Source organism: Arachis hypogaea, chromosome 6 (assembly GCF_003086295.3).
Source record: "Arachis hypogaea cultivar Tifrunner chromosome 6, arahy.Tifrunner.gnm2.J5K5, whole genome shotgun sequence".
NCBI classification, from domain to species: domain Eukaryota; kingdom Viridiplantae; phylum Streptophyta; class Magnoliopsida; order Fabales; family Fabaceae; genus Arachis; species Arachis hypogaea.
Window position 1 is genome coordinate 108782451 of NC_092041.1, and position 21825 is coordinate 108804275.

The 21825-nt window shown below is 34.4% G+C and overlaps 1 protein-coding gene across 1 annotated transcript; it reads left to right on the top strand.

Annotated features, from left to right (window-relative positions):
- The first annotated feature begins 20066 nt into the window (after nt 1-20066).
- LOC112757765 (uncharacterized) lies at nt 20067-21455 on the top strand. Its single transcript, XM_025806323.1, has 2 exons — nt 20067-20554; nt 20675-21455. The coding sequence occupies exons 1-2, from the start codon at nt 20067-20069 to the stop codon at nt 21453-21455; spliced, it is 1269 nt and encodes a 422-aa protein (XP_025662108.1).
- Nucleotides 21456-21825: the final 370 nt, after the last annotated feature.

Below are 21825 nucleotides of genomic sequence, written 5' to 3' on the forward strand. Positions count from 1 at the left end.
CACTAACAGTTTGAGCATTTAATTCTTTTAGCCCAAAAGTGATGCTTTGACCAAAAACAATCAATTGGGATAGCTAGTAAAGGCTGGCAGAGTGCTATTAAACGAGCTAGGCTCTATGTTATTGGTCCGAAAACACTTTCATATAGGGTTGGCCTACCTCGTTTAACTCAGGGGCTTAAAAGTTCGATAGCCTTAATTTCTACACACGTTAGCAATTATATTAGATTAGGTTGCCAAAGTGGTAGTTAACCATATACGTCAACATTCTGTTAACCGTGTTAACTAAGTTGGTGACCATACAAATACAACTAACTTGATTTGAGATTATATAATTTAAGGATTAAATTGAAGTAAAAATTTATTAGTAGTTATTTTTATATAAAATTAATAATTAAAAATTATTAGATAATTTTATATATTTAATTAAATTATTATCTAACAATTTTAACTATCAACTTCATATATATGAAAATAATTTTACGTGAGTATTCATTTTAAAATATTTTTTTTAAAAGCTCAAAGACTAAATTGATAATTTTTTTTAGTTAATATTCAAATTGGTCATAAAGTTATATTTGTATTTTAATTTGGTCTTCAAAATGTTATTTTACTTAATTTGGCCTCTAACTTAACATCTGTAATTTAGATTAGTCTCTAATTTTATTTTTATCATAAAAAAGTTAGTCATTTATATTCTGGGACTAAGATTAAAACTGAATATTGTGTTTAGTGACTAGAGTTTAGAAGTAAAATTTCAATCTCATATTAGTACTTTCAAAATATGGAGATATAAAAAACTGAAATTTTTAGAAATAGAGACTAAAATTTTAATAATATTTTATTTTAAAAATATTTTCATTTAACTTTTTAAATTTTAAAGCTATCTTTTGTCTTCATATTTATCTTATCTTAAACTAAATATAATACTAAGACAAAATATAATCTTGTATATTTTATATCCTCAATTTTTAAATTTCTATCTCTCAATTTTAATATTCGTTTCAAATGTAACCTTAATAATTTAACGTACTAAGATAGACTAGTGACTACCAGCCTGTCACACTAAACTTTCTAATGATTATTTGATATAGCAATCGAAGATTATCTTAATTTATTCTTTAAAAAAGTCACCCTTAAATAAAACTAGGATAGGATTAGAATTTTAAAAACTTGACAAACAAAAAACAATTAAAATAAAAATTATTTCAATTACCACATCAAATAATCATTCTAAAATGACATTCTCTCAACAATCTGTTAACATTGGCAAAAATAAGGTAAATAACCAATATAAATCTCAAACAGTAAATTAAAATATCAAATTGAATAAGTAAAAAATTTAAAGACCAAATTAAGTGGCAAGTGACCAATATTAACTCTTTTCTTTCCTAACGTCATATCGCACTTGGCACATATAGCAATCAAGCCATGCATGCTGAAGGAATAGGAATAGCAATAGTAGAGACACATGAAGATGGGTAAGTGTTGAATAGTTGAAGTAGTACTATATTTTCTGTTTTTCTATATTCTGCTCTTAAAACAGAACAAGAACCACAATAGCGTTGCTATCAAGTACGGTTGACCTTAAGGACTGGAAAGTGCTCCACATTTTTCTATCACAACGTGTTTATTTGGAAGAATAACATATTCCTAATCGAATCAAACATACATATGCGTGCAGCAATTACATTATTTCGGTGAGGATTTGAAAGGAACTTGCATTCTGTCCTATTCAGAGAGTGACAAAGCACCAGAACAGAATAGAATGGTACAAGTTTCTGAATGCACCTTTCAAGCCTCGACACCAATTAATCATATGATTTCGACATTTTAACCTATAAAAATACCCACATTTTTTTATCTGCTATCATAAAAAAATAATTAATAAGAGTAATTAAATATATTCTTGCATCCACTATGCTTGATTGTATGAACAATTCAACATGAACAAAAACATTGGCATATATAGATCACCACTTTAATATTTTAAATTAAAATAGACCAAGTTTCAATCATAACTCGCAGCTGATAGAATGTAAAATATATCAGGTGTAATTGGGTCGGATTTGAGAGTGAAAAAGAAAAGTAACCGAACTAATGGGTTTGGATTAAAGTTTACTAATCCCATATTGAACCATATTTAACGTCGAATTGCACTGGGTTTTATCCAATTACAAGATTGTTATTCCAATCATATTAAATGGAAGCAAGTTGATTGAGTCAAAATGGATCGGATGATAGGTATTCACATAAAAATATTTGTACGTAAAAAATAATAGTTAAAATATGAATAGATATTATATTTAATTGTTAAATTAAATATGTTAAATTATTTAACGATTTTTATTATAATATTCACATTAATTCATGAAGATATCTTTCTTATATAAATGAATAATTTTAAAAAATAAGTATCAATTTTTTTTTATATTTTTTATTATATTGTTGTCAAGTTAATAAATTTCTAATTAAATTCATATATAATCTAATAATGTAAAAAATTATATCTAAAATTTTTTATCATTTTAATCTTTTAAATAAAGATATCTAAATAATGTTTCATTCCTTAACTAAAAAATAAATTAATTTAAAAATATTTTAAAATATTATAATCCAATATGTATATCCAACATTATATCATTTAAAAAAAAGTTTTATTTGATGCATTGGAATTTGAAACAGAACTTTTAGTTTTTTAAATGGAAAAGAGAGGGGCGACTGTGTTATGAGATAGACTATGTTTACATTTCTGATTCGGATCTCTGGATCTTGGACCTTTGGTCATCTGGACAGTAGAACTTTGAGTATATCTATTCTCCTCTGAATTAGTCTCAGCAGAACAACATTAACTCTTACAATCTGAATGTTCAAGTTGGTTCAAAGGTTGGTTGGTGTTGGACTTATAAGGGATAAGAATGAGTTGGAGTCAGGGAAAAAAAACTTAAGATGTAACACCCTACCATACAGAGTCTTATGCTTAAGTCATAATTCAGAGATGGCAAGGTATTACGACCTCTAAAATAAAAATTTAGTACGAATAGTATTGTGAAAAATGATTATAACTAGGAGCCTTTTTAAGAAAAAGTGGTAAAACAAAAATCGTAACTCGAAAAGCGCAACACTCCGATCGATAACGTAACGGACAAGGATAAACCAACGCGAGATTATATATATACAAAAGAGTGTCAAAAACGGGAATATCAAAACTCAAAATCCGGTTGCGAAGATAACCGGTCCGAGCATAGCAATATATATACATATAATAAAATAAGGAAACCCCAAGGAAACCCAAAAGGATACAAAGACAGAGAACCTATTCTCCAAAATCTCCTATAAAAGGAGTCGTCACAGTTTGTATTATTCAATAGAGATAAAGTATCTAAGAGAAATCATAAAATCAAAACAGAGTCCCGAGAATAAAGGATCTTCGCTAATCCAGAAGTCTCCAGCATGCTTCAGCGAGAAGCCTCACGTCCTGCATATGAAAACCACAAAATTCGCATGGGTGAGAACCAGAGGTTCCCAGCATGGTAACAACTTCCACATATATAAAATATAATAATAGAAGAAAGTCGAAGGCAATCCTAGAACTTCTTCCAGATAAAATCAAAGCTTATAAACAGGCTAAACCATAAGGGCATCTGACTAAAGATCCTTTAGTCTAACTAATACTTCCCTTTTCAATTCCTTCAGACCTCCCAACCACCAGCATAAGCATAATATAGCAAACACAGTTATATCAGACAAGAGATATATAAATAGGAACAAATAATGCATTTAGACAGATAGCAAGAAATATACAGTCAAATAGGCAATCTCAAACAATTCACATAGTATATATATGATGAATGCCTGTCCCTAATGGCTGATGATATCATCTGTCGGTTATAGAGCCAACCCGACAAGTCCTGGTAGCTAACCATTGGACTGTCCCTCTGTCGTGTCTCCCCAACTCAAGTTATACTCAATATAAACTTGATCATAATCATGATCCATATCCATCACCCTCACTGGTGAATATTTATGGGGGTGAGCTCATCCGGGGCTTTCACAGTGCCTGGCCACCCTGACGACATAGGGTCAAAAGAGCTTCGAGTCTCAACCTGGAGCACGTGGTGGCTAGCCACTGCTTTCTCTTAGGGAAACTCTCATCTCCGATAGTGGAAGTGCAACATTCACAACTCATTCAACAGCATATATGCATTTATACTTAGCCATAATCATGGTCCCGCCGTAACACGGCAATAATCCAGCCATCCAGCTCATGGTTAAATCCATAACCAGCCAATACATTAACAATTACGGCCCTTCGGCCCATGGCATAACAAGCACTTCCACCGCCATCCTCCGCCTCTCACATAATCATCTTTGATCCTCATTGATCATTAATTTTTTCCCTTGCTTCACTCGCAAGTTACCATATTCACTAGCTCATTTCCTCATTGCTTGGCATATCATAATGATTTAAGACACAAGTGGTGAGATTAGAGGCTTAGAAGTGTGAAATTTGGCTTTTAAAACTCAAAAATCAACTTTGGGATGAAACAGGGCCACGCGTATGCGCACTCCACGCGCACGCGTGGATGGCCACAAAGCTCATCGGCGCGCAAGCGTCATATACATGGACGCGTGGGTTGAAAATTGGCCAAACGACGCATACGCATCAGCCACGCGCACGCGCGGGTACATTTGTGCCCCAGGCACAAAACTGGCACAACTTTGGCACAACTCTCGGGAAAATGACTGGGCATTGGGTGCATCGCATCGACGCACACGCGTGGATGGTTCCTTTTCAAAAAACGGCGCGTACGCGCCAAGTGCGTCTACGCGCGGAGGGTCATTCTGCTAAAATTTTTCTAAGTTAAAAGCTACAAAATTTACAGATTCAACCCCCAATCTTCCGATGGACATAACTTTCTCATTTTAAATCGTTTTCTGCCCGTTCTTCCAACGGCATGAACATCCCGGATCCAATAATGAGAATCCGTAGTCCAAGTTATGTCCCGTCAAAGTATGTCCAAAAACCATGTTTTCATACAAAACCACAAAGTGCCATTTTCAAAACAAGCCATTTTCAACTCTTTTCAAAATCAACCAAAACATGCCAATTTCAACCATTTTTGAAATCAATTAAAATGTACCAAAATTAACATCAAGCCTCCTCAACTCACACGTCAACACTTCACCACAATTAACAAGGCATCACCCCACTAATCTAACACTTCTCAATCAAATGGCTAAGAGACAACACATAAACATGTCATACATACTTTCTCATCCCAATCTCCAATAATACCATTTCCAATTAACCATCATTACACATACTCAATATCATACTCACCATTAATATGGTGTCACCCACAATTCAACCTCAATTACTCATCAAGCATATATCACAACATGCATAATTCTCATACACCATACCATCAAGGCATCAATAATCATCATCACATATATGACTACATCATATATCTCAACCATTCAACAACATCAACAATTCAATTCCTATCTTAGGGCCTCTAGCCTAAGTATTTCCTACCACATTACATATTAGATACGAGAAACCGAGACCATACCTTAGCCGATTTCCCCAAGCTCAACCGGAGCACTTATAAACCACTTGTCCACAAGCCCTCTAGGTCTCAACACCTCCAAGCACAGATTTTTACCACCAAACATATCTTTTCAAACTTTTCAAGGTCTCAATCAAGCCCCAATATTCACATACACACAACCTAAGCCACATCATCATACCCATACACAACATCTCAATACCCAAACATCATAGAACAACAAATTACACTAGGGTTGAGAATCTTACCACACCCAAGGTCCAAGGAGGCAAGATTAATCTTCTCCTTCAAGAGAGTTGGGTCCTATAACATCAAAGAGCCCAAAATCTCAACATTTTTGCTCTTGAAACTCGAAAAAAAGACTGGAAATTCGAAGATCAGAATGTGTCTTACCTCAATATTGATTGTATGGGTTTTGTAGAGCTCTTCGCGATGAACGCGTGGCCGTAAATGGTGCGGCAATCGGAGCTCTAGATCAAAAGTTATGGTGGTTTGAAGATCAACTAAGGGAGAGAACTTGAGAGAGTGTTCTTCCCTTACTCTCCACCATTTCAGCGTGTTTGAGTGTGTTGTGAGGAGAGAGAGTGCTGAAATGAGTATTTTAGGGTTTAGTTATGTTGGGCCAAGGGCCCACTTTGGATTCGGTTGGCCCAATTTGGCCCGTTCGATCCAATCTTGGTCCGATTTCTATAAAATTGATATCGAAATTCTTGTCTCAATCTCCTCTATCATATTAAGCCATAAAAATCACATTTTTGACTTTCTAGAATAAATTCTCATTTATGAGTTAATTAGCCATTAATTAACCGGGTCTTACATAAGAAGCTAACATAGTTTAGTGAAGTTAGTATGTATATATATAGAATGTGTGTATCTCATTCAACAGTGAAGAATAATAAGAAATATTTTTATTGTCCTCTATTTCTACTCTCAATTTTTTTTCTGTCAAGAAATTCTCTTTCTCTCTGGCTCCTTGTTATTCTTGATCTTATCATAGCTTCTTGCTGCATTCTTTATGGTATCAAGAGCCACCATTTCATCATTAGATCCATAATGAAAATCACGTTATCAGATTCAACAAAGAAGATATTTTCACCCATTGCTAAAAAATTCAACGAAGACAATTATTCAATTTGGAGATACCTTGCAATTCTTACCATTGAAAGTTTGGGACTTGAAACCCACCTTGATCCATCAAAGGCTCTAGAACAATTCATATCAGATGCCACCAAGAAAATAGTCATTGAATCAGAAGAATTCAAAAATTGGCGCCAGCGTTATAGAACCCTCACAACTTGGTTGGTAGCTTTGATGACAAACCTCTTCAAGAACAAAACCATTCATCTATCCAAATTTTCTGAAGTTTGGAATCAAATAAATGAATACTTCCAGGCTGCCTCCTCTGCATGCGTCCAAAGCCTCAAGAGTCAATTACGATCCTGCAAGAAGACTGGTCCAACAACTGAGTACCTTGCTAAAAAATTCACAAAATTGTGGATTCCTTGTTTGCTGTGGGATACGAGGTACCAAAAGATGATCACCTTCAAGTTATCATCGATGGTCTTTTCGAAGATTATGCTGTATACATCTCATCCGTCACAGCAAAGAGGGGATCTTTCCGAGTGGTTGAGACTGAAGCATTTCTCATTTCACATGAAGAGATGCTCGAGCACTTCAAAAAACCAGACACTGGTATGCCAATTGCTCATTATGTTAAAAAATTCTCCATCGAGCTTTGATTACAACCGTGCCACCACCAATCGACGCGGTCATGGAGGCAGAAATGGCCGTGGTGGTGGACGTTTTGGCTACAATAACAACAATTAAAGAGTGCAGTATCAACTATGTAGAAGATTAGGGCATGTGGTGTGGAATTGCTACCACAGATTCGACCATCCGTTCAATTCCAATTCTGGAAACCTTTCTACGACACCTCAAATTTCATACATCAATGTGCACCCACCAACGCCCTCCGCAAATTTCCATCAACCAACAGCCTTTTTTACTGCCCCATCCTCATCATTGTGTGATGCATCCTGGCTTGCGGATTCTGGTGCCAACCACCATCTCACACCAGACCCTTCAAATCTTCTTTCTTCCTCTGCGAGCAACACAGATGCAAATTAAGTATTTGTTAATGGTACAGGTATTGCCATCAAGAATTCTGTCTCCTCTATTCTTTATGATAAATATGCTAATATCTCTTTTTGTTTAAAGAATTTGCTTTATGTCCCTCAAATTACCCAGAATTTGTTGAGTGTGTCCAGGTTTGTAGCTGAAAATGGTTTTTTTTTTTATTTTGGCCTAATTTTCGTGTTATCTGTGATCAGGCTACCAGAGACTCTCTCCTACACGGCATAGCTAGAAATGGGGTAGGGGTGTGCATGGTCTGGCCCGACTCGAAGACCCGGCCCGGTCCCGAACTCTTTAGGGACTAATTTGGTGTGATTTCACCGGGTTTAGGGCCGGGTAAGGGTCTCAAAAATAGACCCAGTATTATTTCGGGTCGGGTCCGGGGCATAGCTCAGGTCACCCGAATTCGGCCCGGTGGCCCGTTCATTATACACAATTAATATTTTGTGTTATTAGTGATGGATGATGGCTATTCTTATGTGGAATTTAAGTATTGTAAACCTTAAGATTTTGTGTTATTAGTCATTATATATAAGACTATAAGTTAATATTTTATGTTTAAAATGCATAAGACTTTAGTCTAATGCATAATATTGTGTTATTTGTATTGATTTAAATATTTGGTGTTATTAGACAATATTAGTATTAATTATGGTTATGCTTTAATTTTAGAGAAGAGTTGGTTCTTGTTATATTTTTCTAAGTAAATTTTACCATTTCAAATAATGGTTGGAGTCTTGAAAATTTGGATATTTTCACATGCTAGGTTACAAGAAGGTATCAAGATAATGTAATGTTAACGGCCCGGTTTTCACCCAGTTTTTATCCGATATAATCATGTCCCGAAAGTGTATAGGTTTCATCGGGTCTAGGACTGGGTTTGGGTCTAACAAATAGGCCCGGTATATATTTCGAGTCGGGTCTAGGTCACATCAAATCCGGTTTCACCCGGCCCATGCACAACCCTAAAATGGGGTTTACTCCTTTGACACTCTCAGAGTTCCTAAGCCTAATACTCAGAACATTGTTTTAGGCTGTAATTCTAATCTTCATCATGGTGTTATTTCTGGTTTAGACAATTTTAATTCAGCTCTTTGTAATTTTATTGTCACCGACAATTCTGATTTTATTGCTTTCAATACTCAATGTAACGAGAATAGTAATACTATTCTATGGCACAAAAGACTTAGCCATTGTGCCATGAAAATTGTGCTTACCATCATGAATAAATGCTCCGTTCTTATTACAAATTTTTCATCTTCTTTACAATATAAGTGTGAAATTTGTCCTCTGGAAAAGATGCATAAATTGCACTTTGATTAAACTGAAACTGAGTATAGTGCACTATTTCAGTGTGTTTTTGCTGATCCCTGGGGACCATCCCCTGTAGCTTCTCGAAATGGTTATAAATATTATGCCTGTTTTGTAGATGATTTTTCAAAATTCACTATTAGTTTTTTTTTACAGAATAAATCTCAAACTTTATTAGTCTTTCAAAATTACAAGAAACTGAGGAAAAAATAAAGAGGTCACAGCATTAAGTCCTTACAAACAAACAAGGGAGATGAGTTTCTTTCTAAAAGTTTTGCTAGTTTTCTTGTTACAGAGGGTATCCAACATAGAATGTCATGTCCGTACTCCGTACACATATCACCAACAAGGTAGTGTCGAAAGGAAGTATAGGTATATTATAGAAATGAGACTTTACCTATTAGCTATAACATCTCTTCCTATGAAATTTTGGGAAAATGCGTTTATTACATCTGTTTACATCATTAATAGGTTACCCACTAGTGTGTTGCAAAATAAAAGTCCTTATGAAACTCTATTTCACCATACACCATATTTCACTTTCTTTAAAGTATTTGGATGTGCATGCTTTCCTTTCTTAAGACTATATAAGAATGTTAAATTTGACCATAAATTTGAGATTTGTCTTTTTCTTGGCTATGATCCTGATCATAAAGGTTATAAGTGCATGACAAAGAATTGTAAAGTTTACCTTGTAAGGCATGTTAGCTTTACTGAAACACTATTTCCATATCATTCTATGTTTTCTAATTCTGCAACCAAGTCTACTGTAGATACACAGGATCATATTCTTGAATCCACTAAGTTTGAAATACAAATACCCTCATCCTCACCTTCTTCTACAGAAAATCCTCTTCTTCTAGTATCCTCTGTACTATCGGAACCACCAAACACCTCCAATGATTCCCCTATTCACATCAGACCTTCAATTTCACAAACATCAGATCCCCCACCTTTGCCTCAACCTCATTCACATATCCCTGTTAGTGGCTTAGAAAGAAGTTTACCCTCTATTACACCTACAAACACCCATTCCATGATGACAAGGGCCAAATCTGGAATACACAAGCTGAAAGCCTTCAATACACAAGTGATTGATCTTGTTTATAGTATACCAACTACAGTCAAGCAGGCTCTTAACTGCCCTCATTGGAAGAGAGTAATGGACGCAAAAATTTAGACTCTACAAAGCTGTAATACCTGGACGCTTACAGAACCACCAGCTAATGCAACAGTAATAGGAAGAAAATGGGTTTTTGCAATCAAGAAAAATCAAAATGGAGATATTCTTAGGTATAAAGCTAGGCTGGTTGGCAAGGGTTTTCATCAAAAGAAGGTGTGGACTATGAACAGATCTATTCACCAGTAATTCGACCAACCACAGTAAGAGTTGTGTTAACTATTGCAGTTTCTTTGGGATGGCCATTAAGGCAATTTAACTTTGATAATGCCTTCTTAAATGGCACACTCGAAGAGAATGTCTACATGGTTCAGCCTCAAGGATATGTGCATCATAACAATTCATTAGTTTGCAAGCTAAATAAAGCTATATGTGGCTTGAAGCAAACACCTAGAGCTTGGTTCAAGACATTGGCAGATACTCTCTACAAGTTTGATTTTAAGAATACTAAATCAAATGTGCCATTATTTGTTAGACATAATACTTCTAATGTGACTTATTTTTTAGTGTATGTAGATGACATCATAGTCACAGGGAATAATTCACAAGAAATTAAAACTTTAATATCTCAATTACATGAAAAAATTTCTTTAAAAGATCTTGGCAGATTCAACTATTTTTTAGGTCTTGAAGCTACTTATCTTCCCCATGTAGATCTTCTGATATCTCAAATGAAGTATGCTAAGGAACTGTTACTCAAGGCTAGAATGAATAATTCAAAGCCTTTGCCAACGCCAATGTCGACAAATTCGAAGCTCTACTCCTCTTATTCAGAACCATTTGAAAATCCAACAAAATACTTAACAATGACCAGACCAGATATTACTTTTGCAGTGATCTGGGTGTCTCAGTTTGCTCATAATCCAACCCTTAAACATTGGAAAAGTGTGAAGAGAATACTTCGTTATGTGCATGGTACAGTAGAACATAGAATTGTATTTACCAAATCTATTGATTTCAGAATTTTCGCATTTGCAGACTCTGATTGGGGAGGCAATTTAGAGGATCGAAAGTTCATCACTGGATTTTATGTTTACCTGGGCAATAACCTGATATCATAGAAGAATAGCAAGCAGACAAAAGTCAGTAGAAGTAGTACAGAGGCCGAATACCGAGCTATGTGTGCAATACAAACTGAAATCATCTTAGCCCAACAACTCTTGGGTGAATTACATATACCACAGCCTACACCACCTACCATCTATTGTGATAATTAGAGTGCTTGTCTTCTAGCTACTAATCCCATACTGCACAGTAAATGCAAGCACCTAGAGTTAGATCTTCACTTTCTCAGAGATCTAGTCAATCAGAAATCTCTTTTTGTAGCACATATTTCATCCCTTGATCAAGTTGCTGATTATCTGACAAAGCCTCTATCCCAACACTTATTTGATAGATTCAAGCACAAACTGAGGGTATTCTCATGTCCATACCTCAGTTTGAGGAGGGATATAAGGGATAAGAGTGAGTTGGAGTTAGGGAAAAAAAACTTAAGAAGCTAACATAGTTTAGTGAAGTTAGTATGTATATATATAGAATGCGTGTATCTCATTCAACAATGAAGAATAATAAGAAATATTTTTATTGTCCTCTATTTTTACTCTCAACTTTTTCTCTGTCAAGAAACCCTCTCTCTCTCTCTCTCTCTCTGGCTCCTTGTTATTCTTGATGTTATCATAGCTTCTTGCTGCATTCTTTAGGACTGGTGCGGTTTCAAAAGTTTATGACGCTCGTAGTGGTTATTTGTGACTCGGTAAGAAGATGTTTATTTAGGAGGATAGACGGAATTGGCTTTGGCTTTAGCGTCAATATGTTCTGGAAAAGTACAAATTCTTGGCTTGGCTATGTCTTCAGAAGGCTCTTCCTGCTACTACATTTCATTTTAGGAGCGGCATTTTGCACACGGGTAGCTGTCCACGATGTTTTTCAGGTCAGGAATCGATTTTACATTGCGTTCGGGATTGTCCAAAAGCCTAGCTAATTTGGCAAACTTTGGAGATTTCTGGTCAACCACTGAATTTGATGAGTTGGTTTTTATATAATAGTAAGCAATGCCCCTTTAGATTCTTTTCTAGTCTCTGGTGGATTTGGTGCTCGAGGAATAACGAGATCTTTCATTCCCACAGGCCTTGGACCACGGACAAGGTGACTGGTATGGCTTTGTCCTTAGAAAAGGAGCACCAAAATTTTTTTAAGTTGCAACGAATGTCTATCCCCTCCATTATTAGTGGCTCTTGGATTATCCCTCGGTGGGTACCTTTAAGATTAATCGTGATACTAGCTATCCTGGCAATGGTGCTTGGGTTGGTTTTGCCTGTGTTAGCAGAGATTGGAAGAAAAAGTAGCAATGAGGCTATTTGGAAACAATTGAGAGTCATAGTATTCTGCAAAAAAAGTTGTTTACTATTTGGAGAGGCTTTTTTTAGCCTGAAACTCGGAGCAAAGAGATATTATTTGTGAGACAGACTATGTGAATGCCTTTATCATTGTCAATAATTTACAGGATTGTTTTGGTTTTATTGATCCTTTGGTGTTGAAAATCCGAGATATCATGTCTTGGAAATGGCGTGCTGATCTCCGATTGATCTTGAAAGATGCAACCACAGTAGCAGACATCATGACAAAGACTGCAATGAGGACTCTTTCTCTCCAAATGGAACTTCCGTTGCCTTGGAAGGAATTTGATAGTAATATTTAACAAGACTACGTTTCTTAAGTAGTTTCTTATTTTTTTTTATTGTTGTTTGTTTTCTTTTCTGTCAAAAAAAAAAACATTATATCATTTAGTGTTTATAAATTTAAAATTATATTAGATAGACATATAATATTACATTTGTTTGTATAAACCTATTTAATAACTCTTTACTATTCAATACCACACACAAACAAAAAGTTAATCCAAAAAACTAATATTATATGTCTATATAATAAATTCTTACGTTTATTTTTTTAAAATACACAATAGTGAAATACTTAATTGAATAGTATTACATTTCGTTTTCATTTTTTTCTAATTACTAATTATAATAACATTTAATATTTCATTTAAAATTTTATAAATACTATTTGAATGATATAACTAAAATAAAATAAAAACAAAAAAGACAAATTGTAACTATAGAAAAAAAGAGTATATCTAGCTTGTAGAGTTATCTATTTAAGAATGGCCATTTTAGAGAAAGAAAATAATATTATAATAATATTAAAAAAACAAAAAAAATCAACTATAACTTATCTTATTTAATATTTATTAATTATTATAATAATTAATAAATTAAATATAATAAATTATAATTATTTTTTACTAATTTTTTTTATTATCAAATATTTTTTGATAATATTAAATGGGAAGAATGTGGCAATAGCCATGGTGTAAAAGTAGCGCCTCTCCAGTCTCCCCCCTCCCCCCTCAAAGAAATCCAAATATCTATGTTTGTTAAAACAAATAGAAGTTGTTTTTAATATATAAGTACATGTTGTAATAATAGTATTTGGTAAAATTATTTTAAAATTTTAAAATAATTATAATAAATATAAATATAACAAAAAAGTTTTTTTTTTAATTTTTGTCTATTTTAATATATAATGTTCTATTAAGTTTCATAATTTTAAAAAATATAAGATACATTTAAAAAATATTTCTATGGAAAAAACCTTTAGCTTTTATTTAAATGTTCATCTATTTACATTCGAATGTAAATACATGAACATTTGATTTATCGATCAGAAGTAGATGTTAATTAATCATATGCTTATCTTTTGAAAAGTACAAAACACATACATCTCCAATGACTACTAACATGTTTTGTTAGCAGAGATACAAAAATATTCGATAATAAAAAAATTAGTTAAAAATAGTTAGAATTTATTTTATTTAATATTTATTAAAAAATATTAAAATTAATAATAAATATTAAATAAAATAAAAAAATTTAGTTATCTTATCGATAGAGATATATCCCTTATTTTATTGATAATGTTTTTCATAGAAGACATCTAATTATTTTTTACTATTTAATAATATAGAGCTATTTAGATAGAGACGTTAAAAATATTTTTTTAAAGATATTTTTTAGTAATTAAAATTTAATACATATATAATCATTTAAATTATATTATTTTTGTCAAAATCAGGTTAAACAAATTAATTTGATCGAAAAAATGTGAATCAAATCTCAAATTGGTCTTAATTAATATTATTTTTATAAAAAATAATTAACCACAATATCCCTATTATAGAAAATAACTAAAATATTTTTATTATATATATATATTAATTTTAAAAATCTTAAATTTTAACTCTTTACTTTTCTGCTGTCGTAGGGTTAGAATTTAAAATTTTTAAAATTAATATATATATATATATATATAATAAGCGTATTTTAGTTATTTTTTATAATAAGGATATTATAGTTATTTTTTATTAAAAATATTAAATTAGATCAATTCAATATTTAATTTATTAGTTTTTTATCTAAACTAATTTGTCTAGTCTAATTTTAATAAAAATAATACAGTTTAATTAATTATATGTATTAAATTTTAATTATTAAAAAATATCTTTAAATTAAAGACATTTTTAACATCTTATATCTAAATGACTCTTTAATAATAAGCATAAGAGTTCGGTATCCCTCTCAACTTTGCTTATTAATGACTAACATGCGTGCCTTGTTAACACGGACTCATTAATGTCTTGTAACAAAGATTAGTTTTCAATAACTTCAATTCATTTATTATTTATCTTTTCTACTCTTGAATTTTAAAATTTTTTTATCAATATATAGCAAAATACGATATAGAAAAATAATAAAACATATCATAATAAAATAATCAAACACTTTACAATATTATAAATAAATTATTTTATTAATATCAAATATGTATTTTTATATTGTAGCTAATATATATATATATATATATATATATATATATATGTATGTATGTATATAACATGTTGCTTAAATTTAATAATGTCTAATAAAACACATATATTATTATTGCTTTACAAATAATAGTACTCTCACTTTCTTAATCCCAAAATCTAGAAAGTTGGTTAGTTACTACTATTGCATAGGCCTTTTTGCCAATAATTTATTTTTTTTAGATTAATTATCAAAATATTACTTTTTTTTAATTAATAATTCATATACCATCTTTTTATTACAGAAATAGCTGAATTGTTTTTCTGGTTGTTTATAGTGATATAAGAAAAGTGACAGTAGAGCAATTAATTTAAAACAAATAATATTTTAGTAATAAATTTCGGGAAAAAAAATTACAAGACATTAATTTCGTATAACTGAAAAAAAAAACTCCTAATCAATCTCAATAACAACAATAAAAGGTAACGGAAATTCACGTATGTATGAGGCTCATGCAGATGTCACCTGAATTGCATGTGAATAGAACATGAGATGACATCAAAATCAGAAAGACAGTGAAACCATATCATGCATGAGATATATATATATTTATTAATGAATCATTAATTGGGTGAATAAGACATCAGAGGCCCCACCGAAGACTACACATGCATGTAATAATAAATAATTAAGGTGGTAGAAATTAAGGTGCCACATCTTCCGTGTATGGGCAATGCATGTGACAACTATCGCTATCTAACGGTGAAATCGAAATTAGATCCTCTTATTTTCTTTTTTTTTTATTTGAGAGTATAAGATGTAATTTTTTACCATATATTTTATAAGTAAAAAAAATTAGTAAAAATTATATTTTATACCTATAATTAAAAAAATTAAAAACAAATCTATTTCCATAAAACATGCATGCCTCTCTTCATCCACAAATAATTAAGAGTGAAATTTAAGTTTTAAAACCAATTTAAAATTAAATTACTTATAATTAAGGATCTTTATAGTATATATTGAAGATATAATAATTAATATTATTTTTCTATCAAATAATCTTTCTTTTCTCAATTTCTCTAAGCTCTGTCTTTTTTCTTCTTTTTACTTCCTTTTCTGTTGATTCTTTTATTCAATTGAGTAAATTATCGTTTTTGTCTTCAACGTTTGGGGTAAATTCTAAAGTTATCCTTAACGTTTCAATCATCCTATTTAAGTTCCTAACGTTTTAAAATTGGTTCAATGTTATCCTGCTGTTAGGGATCCGTTAACAGAATTGACGGTGGGATAAAATTTAGACGATTTTAAAACGTTAGGGACTTAAATAGGACAAAACGTTGGAGACAAAAACGATACATAAAAATAAATTTTAATTTTATTTTATTTTTCAATAATATCAATTTTTTACTGTACATAGTATTCAATTATTTTTTATTACATCTAAGTAAATTACACTTAATTACATTACTTTTATTTTAAATAAATTTATTTTTTTATAATTTTAAAGAATTTTGATACATTAGAGAGACAAAAGATATAATTTATAATTTATTGTATATATATTATTTTTTTCTTTTCTGTAAGTTTATATACTAGTCATTCTACAAATATTTCATGATAACTAAAAATCTTTAAGAGTAAAATTATAAAAAAATTAATTTATTTAGAGTGAAAGTAATATGATTAAGTGTAATTTATTTAGATGTGATTAAAAAATAATTGAATACTATGTATAGTAAAAAAATTGATATTATTAAAAGATAAAATTAAAATTTATTTCTATGTATCGTTTTGTCTCCGATGTTTTCGTCCTACTTAAGTCTCTAACGTTTCAAAATCGTCTCAATTTTGTCTTGCCGTCAATTTTGTTAACGGATCCCTAACGGCAAAACAACATTGAGTCAATTTTGAAACGTTAGGAACTTAAATAGAACGATTAAAACATTATGAACAACTTTAGAACTTATCCCAAACGTTGGAAACAAAAACGATATTTTATTAGAAAGGTTTATGGCATTAAGAACTTAAGACAAAAGATTCATGATTTCTTCTAATAAAAGATTCTAACAACTCATTTGTCAATAATATACTCTTTATAAATATCCAACCCACTATTCTTGCAAATTTCTTTTAACAAAGATCTTTCAATTTAATTGGTGATAAACTTGGAGAAAATAATCACCAAGATATGACAACAAGTAATCTTACAACAAAAAATTAGAAACTTGCACCGTTAAAAAGTCGTCGAATGTCATCGAATTTATTAGTGAATTTATCAAAAAAATAATTTATTGATAATCTATTTACTGTTGGATTTAGCGGCAGAATAAATTAAATTCGATAGTATAAATTTCGTCGGGTAATAATGTACTTAAATAAATAAAATGAGAGAATTCTTTATTTGATTGCAATATTTGAAAACTCTTTACGTGAGTCTCTTGTTTTGTTTACTGTGTAAATCGTGAGAGCTAACTACGGTTTTAATATGTTCATAAACCGTGGGAGCCTTATGCATAAAAAAGTATAAATACATAATCTGTGGATAGTCATCACGGATAGTATTTGTGTCAAACCAAAATTGTTGCACCTTGGTGGTTGAGAGAGTTTGAGGGAGAGGTTTGAAGGTTTGAAGGTTTTGGTGACATTTGGGTTAGGGGTGTGCATGGCCTGGTCCGGTTCGAAGACCCGGCCCGGCCTGGCCCTGAACACTTTAGAGATTAATTTGGTGTGATTTCACCGGGTCTAGGGTCGGATAAATGTCTCAAAAATAGACCGGTCATTATTTCAGGTCGGATCCGGGTCATGGCTCGGGTCACTTGAAATCGGTCCGGTGGCCCAGTCATCATACACAATTAATATTTTGTGTTATTAGTGATGGATGATAGCTATTCTTATGTGGAATTTAAGTATTGTAAACCTTAATATTTTGTGTTATTAGTTATTATAAGACTATAAGTTAATGTTTTATGTTTAAAATGCATAAGATTTTAGACTAATTAATGCATAATATTGTGTTATTTGTATTGATTTAAATATTTGGTGATATTAGACAATATTAGTATTAATTATGGTTATATTTTAATGTTAGAGAAGAATTGGTTCTTGTTTTATTTTTCTAAGTGAATTTTACCATGTCAAATAATGGTTGGAGTAACTCTGCCTATGTTACACTTGCGGTACATAGCCGGTCCCAAGCCCGGATAAAGGAGGAGGGTTGTGTTAGGTCTTCGGCAACCAACATAAAAATATAGCCGAACCCCCATGACCCATGACAAATAATGGTTGGAGTATTGAAAATTTGGATATTTTCACATGCTAGCTTATAAGAATGTATCAAGATGATGTAATGTTAACGGCCCGATTTTCACTCAGTTTTTACTCGGTATAATCGTGGCCTGAAAGTGTATAGGTTTCATCGGGTCTAGGATCGGGTTCGGGTCTAATAAATAGACCCGGTATATATTTTGGGCCGGGTCTGTGTCACATCAAACTCGGTTTTCACCCGGCCCATGCACACCCCTAATTTGGGTGGTGGAGCCATGGAGGACGAAGCTCGCATGTACCGGCTATATTAAATTATTAATTTTAGTTACACTTGAAAATGAATAATACTTTAAAAATAACTAAATAAAAATCTTTTGTGAATCACTTCGTCTTCTTTCTTATTCCATTCTCTTCTTTCAGTTATTTATCTACTTTTATTAATTTTTTTTATCTCTTTGCATCTTTTTTCATTTATTAAATTAATTATGTATCACTTTATTTTTTTCTCTAAAAAATTGCAAGAAAAAATGACTCATAATTAACCATAGCAAAAATTCCTCCATTTTTATGATAATTATAAGAATAGTGGTTATAACTTTTTTAACAATTTGTGATAATATGAAAGATGTTTATTTATAGTGGATTAAGGCACACTCAAAGAAAGATTGAGAATAAAGAGAGTATATATTTTTTTGCATTCATATGGTTTACATATAATAATTAAAAATGAAGCAATTTTTAAGAAAAAAAATATACTTTAGAAGGGATGAAGAAGAAAAAAAATAGTCTTAACTTATATGGTTTTGTTACGGCCTGGCCCAAATCACCAGTGGTTCGGACCGACCCGAGTACCACCCAACCCAGACGGATAGGGACGAGATACTCGATCGCCGACCCGGACACGTGTCCCTGACAGCTGCATTACAGCTGTGGAAAAGAGGCATCAAGGAAGGTGGGCCTGTCCTTGATGGTCCCACCTCTGACATGGTATATATGGTGAAGGTCCTGCCCTTACCCCCACGGTACATCACACACTATCTTACCCTCTTTTTCGCCTGCACATTCGACTGACTTAAGCGTCGGAGTGTCATTGCAGGTGACACCCCCTCCTCGTCGAGAGCTCGGAACATCGGCTTCCCCGTCTCGCCTTCGCGACCCATTTCCAGACCAAGCCCCAGCTATCCACGCGAGGACTACTCCGAACCGTTCGGTACCCGACTTACCGAACATTGGGGCCGTCTGTGAAAACTGTTGAATGGAGATCGTGCCAGGTCCAGGGGGCCACGGCCGCGCAGCGGTCCCTGAGGGGGTGGCCTCCGTTGCCTCCTCCGCGAGCGGTTGAGATCCCCTCCACGATGAACCAAGCCGCAGTCAAGAGCACAAGAAAGGCGCCCCTTCGGAGGAACTGGTAGCGACAGTGCCAGGATAATGCAGGAGCTGCGCTACAGGGTGCAGAACCTGGAACGCCAACTAGCAGATCAGGAGCATCGTCAGCAGACCTCCGACCCCGACTACTCTCAGTCTCCCGAGAGTCAGGGAAGAACTTCCCACCGAAGTAGTCGCTCCCGACATACTTCTGTCCCGAGATCGGAATCAGGGAGTAGCTGGGAGAACGTTGAACACCCTAGGAGGCGAAACGACACAATCATTTACGCTCGGGGCAAACGGACGGGCGTCATGAGATGAGAACGCGAAAATGGAGAAGAGAGGTCTAGGGGAACACGGTGACCCGTCATCATGGGCACTACCCCATTCCATCGTTCTATCCCCGAGGTCCGATTGCCAAAGCACTTTGACAAACTGACGGACATGAAGTATGACGGGACACAAGATCCGCAGGAGCACCTCACGGCCTTTGAGGCCCGAATGAACCTCGAGGGAGTGGGAGATGAAGTAAGGTGCCACACATTCCCGGTCACCCTGGCAGGCCCTGCGATACGGTGGTTCAATAGCCTCCCGCAGGGCTCCGTGGCCGGTTTCTCAGATATCAGCCGCAACATCTTAGCACAATTCACCACCAGAATCGCGAAGGCCAAGCACCCGATCAATCTGCTCGGCGTCACTCAGAAAGCTGACGAGATGACCAGAAAATACCTAGATCGCTTCAATGATGAATGCTTGGAAATCAAGGGGTTAACAGATTCGGTGGCAAGTCTATGCCTGACGAATGGACTTCTTAACGAGAACTTCAGAAAGCATCTCACCACTAAGCCAGTCTGGACGATGTAAGAGATCCAAACGGTAGCTCACGAATACATTAATGATAAGGAAGTCAACCGAGTTGTGGCTGCCAACAAGCGGCAGCCCTCCTACACTCAGCTCAGGTAACATGGCAATGGGAAAAGACAGAACGAGCATGCCAGAGACGGCGGCCCAAGCAGGACACCTAGACCGTTTCCTCGTGTGGGGAAGTTCACCAACTACACTCCCCTCACTCTCTCCATCATAGAAGTCTACCAACAGATAGCTGAGAAGGGAATCTTGTCGAAGCCCCGTCCACTGAAGGACCGGACTGGCGGTAACAAGAGCCTTTACTGCGATTACCATAAAGGCTACGGACATAAAACGCAGGACTGTTTCGACCTAAAAGATGCGCTTGAACAAGTAATTAGAGATGGGAAACTAGCTGAATTCTCCCACCTCATCAGGGAACCGAGGAGACGAGGTCATGACCAAGATGGGGAAGACAAGTCCCGAATGGTGAAACGGCGGCAAAAGCCAAGGGACAAGGACTACGGTCTTACCATAGTAAACGTAGTGACCGTGCGGAACACAGCCCCAAGATCAAGATCAGCACACAAAAAAGACACCAAAGTCCTGGCAATCTCCTCCTCACCCTCACAAAGCTCTAAAAGGGCCCCGTCCATTTCTTTCAGACCAGAAGATCAATGGTTCGACGAGATCCTGAAAAGTCCCCCCATCGTCATTACGGCCCGGGTGGAAACCGGCCTCGTCAAACGGATTCTTATAGATACAGGGGCATACTCGAACATTATGTTTTGCAACGTCTTCGACGCGTTAGGGCTACAAGACGCCGACCTGATGACTCACCAGCACAGTGTCGTAGGGCTAGGCGATCACTACATCAAGCTAGATGGGATAATCTCCCTGCCGGTTTCACTGTGAGGAGAATAGGGACGGAGATCGGTTATGGCCGAGTTCGTAGTTCTGCGAGACTCTACGGCCTACAACATCATCTTAGGAAGGAAGACCATCAACGAGGTCGGCGCAGTGATCAGCACAAAACTACTAGTGATGAAGTTTGTCATGGACAACGGATCTGTAGGTTCCATAAAAGGAGAGTTGGAAACGACGGTCGCTTGCGACAATGCCAGTCTCTCCCTGAGAAGAAAGTCCAAAGAAGCATCGGGAGTGTTCCTCGCCGACCTGGATGCCCGGGTTGACGACAACCCTAGGCCCGAACCAGAGGGGGACCTGGAGAAGTTCAGGGTTGGGGACACAGAGGAAAAGTTCACGTTCATAAATAGAAACATCC

Excerpts from the sequence above, each read along its gene's own strand:
- LOC112757765 (XM_025806323.1), top strand. The coding sequence starts at position 20,067 with ATGGGCACTACCCCATTCCATCGTTCTATCCCCGAGGTCCGATTGCCA. Across the intron at positions 20,555-20,674 it reads ACTAAGCCAGTCTGGACGAT|ACAGAACGAGCATGCCAGAG; the intron begins GTAAGAGATCCA and ends CAATGGGAAAAG.